At 36.6% G+C, this 8,961-nt stretch overlaps 1 protein-coding gene across 1 annotated transcript in view; it reads right to left on the bottom strand.

The window, feature by feature from the left end:
• Positions 1-7,865, bottom strand: part of kif5aa (kinesin family member 5A, a) — a 19,812-nt gene extending 11,947 nt beyond the window's left edge. The window contains exons 1-9 of the mRNA XM_024292734.2: positions 7,234-7,865; positions 4,769-4,856; positions 4,607-4,680; positions 4,065-4,169; positions 3,805-3,853; positions 3,642-3,697; positions 3,479-3,566; positions 582-706; positions 377-481 (exon numbers count right to left, since the gene is read on the bottom strand). Of these exons, the coding sequence (XP_024148502.1) occupies positions 377-481; positions 582-706; positions 3,479-3,566; positions 3,642-3,697; positions 3,805-3,853; positions 4,065-4,169; positions 4,607-4,680; positions 4,769-4,856; positions 7,234-7,362 (819 nt within the window). The 5' untranslated portion in view covers positions 7,363-7,865. The remainder of the gene's footprint in view (positions 1-376; positions 482-581; positions 707-3,478; positions 3,567-3,641; positions 3,698-3,804; positions 3,854-4,064; positions 4,170-4,606; positions 4,681-4,768; positions 4,857-7,233) is intronic.
• Between the last annotated feature and the right edge of the window lie 1,096 nt (positions 7,866-8,961).

Here is an 8,961-nt window from a genome sequence, read left to right as displayed (position 1 = left end):
ATATTACAAGGACCCCCCCAATATCCCAAAACTGGGGTAAAATATTTTTTTCCTCATAAAATAAAAATTCATGCCATAGAGGGTTAAGGTAGACGGAAATTTTGATTTCCTGTTGGTGCTTTTTAGTTAAACTGACTGAAAAGACACTAAAACTGAACAAATTAAAGGGAGGCAGCTACCTGGCAAATGAGGTAAGGAGATATGAAGGTTATTGTTAACATGCAGGTGATCAGAGCTCCACTAATGCCATCTGAATTATAATTCTTGCGTTTGAAAGCTCTAACTTGTTACATAATTGTTTGGCTTTGTTTATTTTAGGATTCCTAAAATTAAGCATTACTAATAGAAGTGATTTAAAGAGAAATGTGTCTCTTACTGTTCCCTCAGCCAAGGCAGAGATGACATTGCCAAGAGCAGAAAGAGACTTGTTGATGTTTTTGGCCTCATCCAGGACAGAGCCTGCAGCTCCTGTCTTGCTAACCTAAAAATGGACAGAAAACCAAATACAAGAGGTGAAGAACATTAAAAGAATGTTTTTTTGTGGTGTTGGGGGTTAATTATCAAACAATATTTGACTCAACCTTCTCACTGCCAGCCAGATCCACTAGGTAGAGTTTTCCACACAGCTTCTGCTCCGTTTCCACGTGCTCCTGCTTGATGTTGATCAGAAAGATGCTGTGGCTGCGAGAGCTGTGCTCATTCATGTCTGCACAAGGAGAGGAAGACGGTCAAAAAGATGGAAACCCACTGTGACATATTTTACCAGTGACACTTCCACCCCTGCACTGCAACAAACAGGCCCTCTAGAAATAAATCAGAAATGTTTGCCTGAATGGCAGATTTTCTTTAAAATAATGGGGTAAAGAAAATGATCTTACCAACAATTCTTATTTTAAGAAAATATTCTAGTTACTAATACATGTTTTCTCAAATTCAGATTTAAGAGCAATTTTCCAAGACAGAAAGTAAGAAAATTATTCTTGAAACAAGGGTCTTTTTACTTTCTCATGGTTCACATTTTGCAGTGTGAAAGCTAAAAAGTAATATAATAGTCTTCATTTGTCAAAATACTATAAAGTTTAGCTTATTAACAATATAAACTCTCAATTTTAAAAATTGGAACACTTCTCAAATATGTTTTGTCACAATATTCTACCAGTGTTTAGTAGGAAAGGACAAAAAGAGAATAAGAAACAAACAAAGCCCCCACAATGTCAACTGACTCAATATATATGATGTTATTCATCATCTGATTTACTATAACCATTCAGTCTTGTTTTATTTGTGAAAAGACTTGTTATTCATGTATTTTTTGCACATTCACTTCATCATTCAGAATGTCAGAGGACAAAAAAATATAGAGGTGCATTTTACTGGTTTACTTCTTTTTCCAACTGAAAAAGATGATATCTCTGCATAGTGATGTAACCATTTTCCAGCGTATAGATAACGACCAGAACCTTTTCAAAAACACACTCTGCAAATGCCATCACCTCTCAGACAGAAAGTCTAAGTTTCCCTGCAGAGATGATATCAGAGGGCATTAGCGGACAGCAGCTCCATTAAACTGCCCTCAGCTCACAACTCTGCAGCACGGTGAGTCAGCAGGCTTTGACTGGAACCACACAACGCTGTGCCGTTCAGGAAAACATCTGCCTGATGGCTCACAAACACACCATCGTTGTTTTCACGATTTTATAATCTATTAGCTTTTTTAATTTGAATAATACAGAATTTGACTTCCATGTTGTCAGTCAGACTGAAATTATAATTGTTTGCACTCTAATATAAAAAAATGCTGTTAATGGAGAATTGTGAAGAATTTGTACAGTTGTTAAATAACATGCAAATACATTTATTAAAATGGTCCCATAAACGCACAAATGTTACACTAAGAGGCCAAAGCGATGATAAACTTTGCATAAGCGAACTTTATTGACCTGTCAGCTTTTAGCTTTAACATTTGTGTGTGCATTTTTTTAAATAAAATACCATAAATCTGCAGTTCTTTAGGATAAGCACAGAATTATAGCTGGCATTAATGGAATGCTGATTCTTCTGTGAGTTTATAATTTCTGATTGAGAATAAAAAAAAATTTCTATTTGGTGTCACAGCTATGCTAACAATTAGATTTCAATAAAAAAAAGCATTAGGTCACAACTCTGTACAATGCAAGATAAATCACATTTGTAATTCATGATGCACCAGGCTCTTTTATCTCTGAGAATTCACAAGACCTTCAGAGCTGGAGAGCATGTAGGCGATTTACAATTATAAAGTAAAAGTATGCGTCATAAAAGGCCTAAATCAGGGCCTTGAAAAGGTGTTTTGGGTTTCCCACATGGGCAGCAAAAACAGCAAAGGAACAAGTTAATTTCATTCTGAAGAGAGGAGGTTTGAGCAGAAGATTTATTACACTGCAGCAGTTCCAATAAAGCTCAGAACTCGTCTGATCTTGCTCTTTTCTTTGGTTTCCTCCCATTTAACTACAGTGAGTCAATATAAGTCTCACAAAGATCCATCAAACACAAGTGAATTTAGTATGAAGGTTCCTCTGATGATAATTCTGCTACTTTATAAAATACGGCAAAGTATTAATTTTAGAATCAGAAATTAAAGCAAATTCAATTGACTGATTTTTACCTACAACTTGAATGGAATTCATAGAAAATGGGTTGTGACAATTAAGGTTGATCCTTCTTCCTTTCTCACATTTCATGAAGGTATTTGCTGTAAAAGTACTTGAAGACCCGCTCCAATGAAAAATATTCTTTTGGTGTTTTTAGCATGTACTTGTAGCATTTTTCTCAGGATAGACGACTTGCATTTTTAAGATAAAAACTGTGTTTTAGAATTTTTCTTTATTAAAATTGAACCAGATAAACTCGCCGTTTGAAAGGGTTACATTTGTCACGCAGCCAATGAAAAATGGGTGGACTGAAGTCTAAAATATATGGAAAAATACTGAAGTGGCACAACACAACTTCTACTTAAGAGCAAAAGTTACAAACTAGAAAGCTTGATTTCTATGATTTACACACACATTGTATATTTATATAATGATGACATATTAAAATAATACATATTATTTTTGTTGATGGAAATTACTTTAGCAATTATTTGATTCAAATTCACTTGGCTCAGCTGGTATGAGATAAAACAAAACTCTCACTGTTGCTACTGTGAGACTGAATGGAGCTTGTAAAAACAACAAAACATAAATTATAGAACCCTAAATAAAGGCTTAAAGTTGTGTTAAGGCAACAACAAATGAAAACAGTTCTAATGCTGGCAACAAAGAGGAGCTGAAACCTATTCTTTAATAAGGGTTCAGTCACTACAAGATCTAAATTCTTCATTTTAAGACCCCCGAAAAGTAAATTATGACAAATATCTCTGTGAAATTTTTAAGAATGACAGTTTTTACACTTTATCTTGCAATTGTATGCAAAATGAAACAAAAAGAAAAGGGCTTACTGGTCACAGCAACATGGCGGTTGGCCTTCCCCTCATCAATCACATCCATGACCTCATCGGGGCTCGAGACAAAGCGCTCGGTGCATCCCTGAGGACAGCAGAGACCAACATGAGACGAAGAGACATCGCGGTCATTTTCATGACAATGCATTCAGATTCTTACCTTCACATATGGAACCCTGTTCTTATCCTCGTGGACGGACAGGTTGGTTTTTGTCACTTAAAAAGCATAGAAAGAGGAAAGCACCGTTATGATCACTTTGCATATTATAGTGACAAATTGAATCTGTCTTTAGGATGCACATATGTGTCTGCTCAGCACTAACCATCCAACAGATCGCGGATTTTATCCATGTAGATTTCAAAGTAAGAAACCTATTGAAGAAAAAAATTGAAAGAATTTTCAACACAATGATTAAATAGAGCACCGACATTAAAAAAAAATACAAAAAAAGTAATTCTAATTTATACAGTAGAAACTTATCATGGAAAATTTTGTTTTTTAAAAAGTAAGCCTGAATCTGTTGATTTGTTTTATAAATAGTAAAACAAAAGCAGCAAAAAAGCTTGTTTAGTATTAATTCACCTTAATGTGAAATTCAAGGTTTTCGTCCATGGCAAAGATGTGGTTGAAGATATCCTCAGCAATGCGAGGGATGATACCCATCTGGTGAGGGTCATGCAGCTTACCCTGTAACACAAATGTACAGGAGGGTAGGATAATGTTGTTGTTAAAGCAGAACAGGGAGACTCAAAAAGTAAATCAAATGAAATACTGTCATTAAAAAGGGAAAAACAGAAATGCATGTGAGAGAGAAGTAAAAACATTTTATTATTCATTTCTTTTCAGGGTTTGGCACAGCAAATGTATCCATAATAAACTGAACATACGCATCTATCTACGGTATTAAACTAGTATTTTTTAAAATATAAGAAATTTTAATAGATTTGACAATTAATTTTGTCTTCACTCATCCAAGATGATTAGAGCAAGTTCTCAAAAGCAGCATACCTAATTTAGACAAAAATACCTTGTTGGATGATAAAGTAAGCAGATTGTATTGTCTGTTTACACATTTATATACAAAAAAAACATGTCTAAAGAGGAAAGAGGATTAAAAACGTTACCTCCATGGTGTGAGTTTTCCCGGAGGAGGTTTGTCCATATGCAAAGATGGTGCCATTGTAGCCACACAGCACATCTGTGAGGGGAAACACAGTCGAATCAGCTAAAACTCCACTAAATACTTCTTCAGATATGTGTTCATGCATTCATGGGTTTAGTCATACCCTTGACGATTTGCTTGGCGCAGGTGTTGTACACTTGCTCCTGGGTGGTATTGGTTGGAAACACACGGTCAAATGCATAGGGCTTCCCCTGTGAAGATCAACAATCAGATTAAAAAAACTTTATTTCACTAACAACATTTTAAATCTTACAAATACATTTCTGTCGATCTCTGTCATTGCGTCAGATTGCCTCCATTGAGTGTTTTAAATCTCAGGTCAAAACGTGTTTATTCAGGAGAACTTTTAGTTGATTTTAATACTAATTTTATTAGGTTTTACTGTGTTTCACTATTTTTTCTATTAAAGGAAGTTTCTCTGTTCCATACTTTTATGGAGAGATCGTTTCTGTTTTGACCCATTTAAAAGTTTTCCCAGTGGTCTTTTATTCTAATTATGATACTTTTGCCAAAATCAAGGACATAGTTTCTGCAGAGTGACAGTAGCTCATTAGAAATTTGCTTCTGAGTTGTGTGCGGGACTGTTGGTGAGGAATAAATCCACCCTCATTTCCCATCATCCTTTTGTTTATACTCTCTTCCACTAGCTTACAGCCCCTCACAACCCCAACCTAAAGTTATCGATGCAACAAAAATAGCAGTGTTGGAGCTACCCAAACAAACAGTTTTGAGCCAGATGCCAGTTCAAACAGGGAAAGTGAAGATCTATTTGTCTACATGTGGATGCATCAGAATGGAGCAGATCAGGGAGCTTGTTTCCTTCCGATTGTAGTTTGTACATAACAGCTACAAGAGTATTCAATATGAGAAAAATGCCACAAAAACATGTTACAAACACCAAAAACACAATTTTCATTGGAGTGGGACTTTAAAGTTTTGATCAGAGGATTCCTGACAGCTCTAGAGCACATGGACCTCATTGGTTTCCAACAAAGAAGCTCCACAGATATTTACTTTTGCATTACTGGTCATCATCACTTTTATTTACCTTTTAAAAGTTTTTAGAACGTATCTGAACCAAATGTTATTATTTTTAGTCTTAAACAAAAAAATATTTATTTTTCAGCATTTTATTGAGAAATAAAACTGAAAAAGTGACAGTTTTACCTAGTTTTTGTGTTATGCTTCTGCTTTGAGCAGGATTGACCTTCAAGGTCAATCTTTTTGCAGAAAAACAGGTGTCCAAGTGAGCACACACTGTTCTTTTGTGTAAACCGTATTCACTGTGGTGTTTTATAAAAGGAAAAACTATTTAACAGCGCTGAGAATTGGATGGGTTTTGTCACCTTAAAAACAATGTATTTTTACAAAACCTACAAAATGCAGCCACAAAATATGCAGCAACTGTTTTTTTCTATGGAACAGAAATTCACCCAGAGCAAATTCTGCTATTTAGTCCTCAAGTATTATGTTTAATTCTTGAATAAATGCAGAGCTGGAACCTCAATGTGTCTTGTGACTTTTGTGGATTTCCTGCATTTTCAGCTTAATATTGTGCTTCTGATGGGGCTTTTTTGTTGATGATTCTTCAATAACTTTTGCACAAATTGAAAAACTTTAAAAGCTTTGTCAACCATTATAATGAAATCCCTTCCCAAAAGTCCAGTAATAGATAAGTCACAATGTAACATGAGAATGTGAGTTGCCGACTGCATTAGCTTTCATCAGCAAATTGACTCATGTGCATACCGCCCCCACATGTGAGAGATTAACCAGACTCCTAGAATGAAGGCAGGAGGAGGGAGGGCCATCAGAAATCTGGATTACTATCTCTAAATCTTATTAAGAAATACATTTAGGGGTTAAATCTTGAGTTTGCTTTTTTCTGTAAGAGCCAAGGAAGACAAAGAAAATGTAGCACAAAGAAGAAAAAACAGGTCAGACAGAGATGCATGAGTTGACTAAATGATTATTGATCCTCCCTTTAAGTAATTAGAGAGATCGCTTTCAAACTGTAGTCAGCACTGTGCAGAAGAGGAAGAGGAAGGTCAGGATGATGGGATATTTGCATCACTGCCAGAGATGGTTTCTTCTACTCTAAACACTCTGCATTAAGGTTGCTTAAAAGTTGCACATTTGAATTAGAAATATATGTTTTTGTTTATTTACATCACTTAATGAAATAAAAGGTGAGATTTTGAATCACATTTTATGGGAAATATTTTGTTACCAAAATTTTCTGCAATTAATTTCAGATTTAAATATACTTTAAGGGTGTTTTAGCCAGATTGGATAAAGAAAAATTGGTTCTAAATGATGCATAGAGCTCTACACCTCATGCAGGTTATGCAGTGCAGACCTGTGTCAGCAAAGGCCAATGTGCGCATTTGCGCAACTCACTTTAACCAAATTGCCTGAAGTTTTCCCTGATAACGGAGCTAAACGCTCTTTTATGTCAGGATTATTTCCAGATTAATGTTCTTTTTCCCATCCTACTCTCAAATGTGTTGGTTTTGAATTGATTATTCTATGGAGGCCCACATTTGCACAACAAAGCCTTCCACTTACCCCGACGATGACAGTATCATCAGCCTGGAATTTGGGTAGAAACAGGTCCCCTCGCAAAATCTCCGCCTGGTTGAGCGGACGAAAGCGACACAGCACTTTTATGTTGCACTCTGCAGGGATATCGGCCATGGCGCAGATTCAGAGGATGCTGGACGGATGCGAGGATGCTGCCGGAGCTGGAGGCGAGAGGCGGACCCGCGGCCTGATACTTAGAAACGTCAAAAATAAGCCAAAAAATGGACACGGAAACTTCGTTCCTGCCTTTGGTTGAGTCCCCTGAAGAGCGTTAATCCCGAAAAACCGAAGCGAAGAGCAGATGACGAGTGCGCAGCTAGAGGATGTGTCGCAGTGAAGCGGACAGGCTAAAATGGATGTCTAACTGGAAAATAATCTCTACATATTTTTTGAAAAATTAGTCGAATCGAGTATTTATCCTTCCCCGGATGGTTTAATGAGCGTCGTCCGTGTTCGTTCCTTTTTTCCAGGGGCGTCGGCGGCTGTTTGTAGCCGGCTGAAGGTGAGGTGCTGCTGGAAGGGCAGGGAAGGAAAGCCGCTGATCATCGGCCTGCTCAACTCTCAACAGCGCCCTCTGTCGGTCATCTCCGGCAGGGCGTGGTCTGCATCCTGTTTGAAGTGGTACCCGGAGCCTCAGCATCATCGAGGCTCCTGCATACTCATGAGGAGGAAATGACAGTCCCATGAGCGTCATATCCGACCTGGAAAGATTTTTTTTAACCTTCATCATCACATCAGTGTAAAAAGATTAAATTGGAAAGTATGAACACACTCTTTAAAGGTCCATTATTTACATTACTATAGCAGATATAAAACATGATGCTGAAGAAAGATATTTTCCAAAAATATTATTCAAAAAAACATACTTGTATATATATACAATACTATTCAAAAGTCTCGGGTCACTTAGAAAAGTTCCTTTTTTGAAAGAATGGCACTATATTTTCATTGAATATAACTTTAAACTAATCAGAAAACAAACTATATACATCATTAATGTGGTAAATGATTGAAAAATGACTATTCTAGCTGGAAACGTCTGTTTTTTGTTTTTGTTTTTTTTGCATTATAGGTGGATGACTAGGTACATAGGTGGCTAGAGGCCCATTTCCAGCAACGATCCCTCCAGTGTTTTTAATGGAACAATGTGCTTGCTCATTGTGTCAGAAATCAGATGATTTGAGAAAAAAAAAAGAAAAGAAAAAACTTGTGCAATTATTTTGGCTGGCAGGTTAGAGAGGCTATAAAACTCACCTTCCTTTGAATACATAGAGCATCACATTTGTGGGATCAATTAAATGCTTAAAATAGCCAAAAAATTGAATTTTCAGGTGAAACTTGACAGTCAAAAGAAAGCTATTCCAATTCAAAATTGCCAAGAAACAGAATCTTTCCTTCAACGATGTGCAGTACTCCCTTCAAAGAACAGCATAAACAGGCTCTAAGCAGAGGAGAAGACGAAGTGGGAGGTCCCGCTGCACAACTGAAGATGAATTCATTAGTCTCTCCAGACTGATAAATAAATGCTTTAACCGGCAACTTCATTAAATAGTTCACACAAAATGCAAGTGTGAACATCTACAGTGAAGAAGTGACTTCGGGATGGTGGCATTCAGGGTAGAGTGGCGAAGAATACGGCAAATCTGAGACTGTCTAACAAAAAATAAAGATTACTATGGACAAAATAAAGCAAACATTGGACAGAGAAAAACA

This window comes from Oryzias melastigma, linkage group LG7 (genome assembly GCF_002922805.2).
Source record: "Oryzias melastigma strain HK-1 linkage group LG7, ASM292280v2, whole genome shotgun sequence".
Classification (NCBI taxonomy): Eukaryota; Metazoa; Chordata; class Actinopteri; order Beloniformes; family Adrianichthyidae; genus Oryzias; species Oryzias melastigma.
Note: the sequence above shows the minus strand (reverse complement) of the source record. Positions and strands in the feature narration are given on the sequence as shown.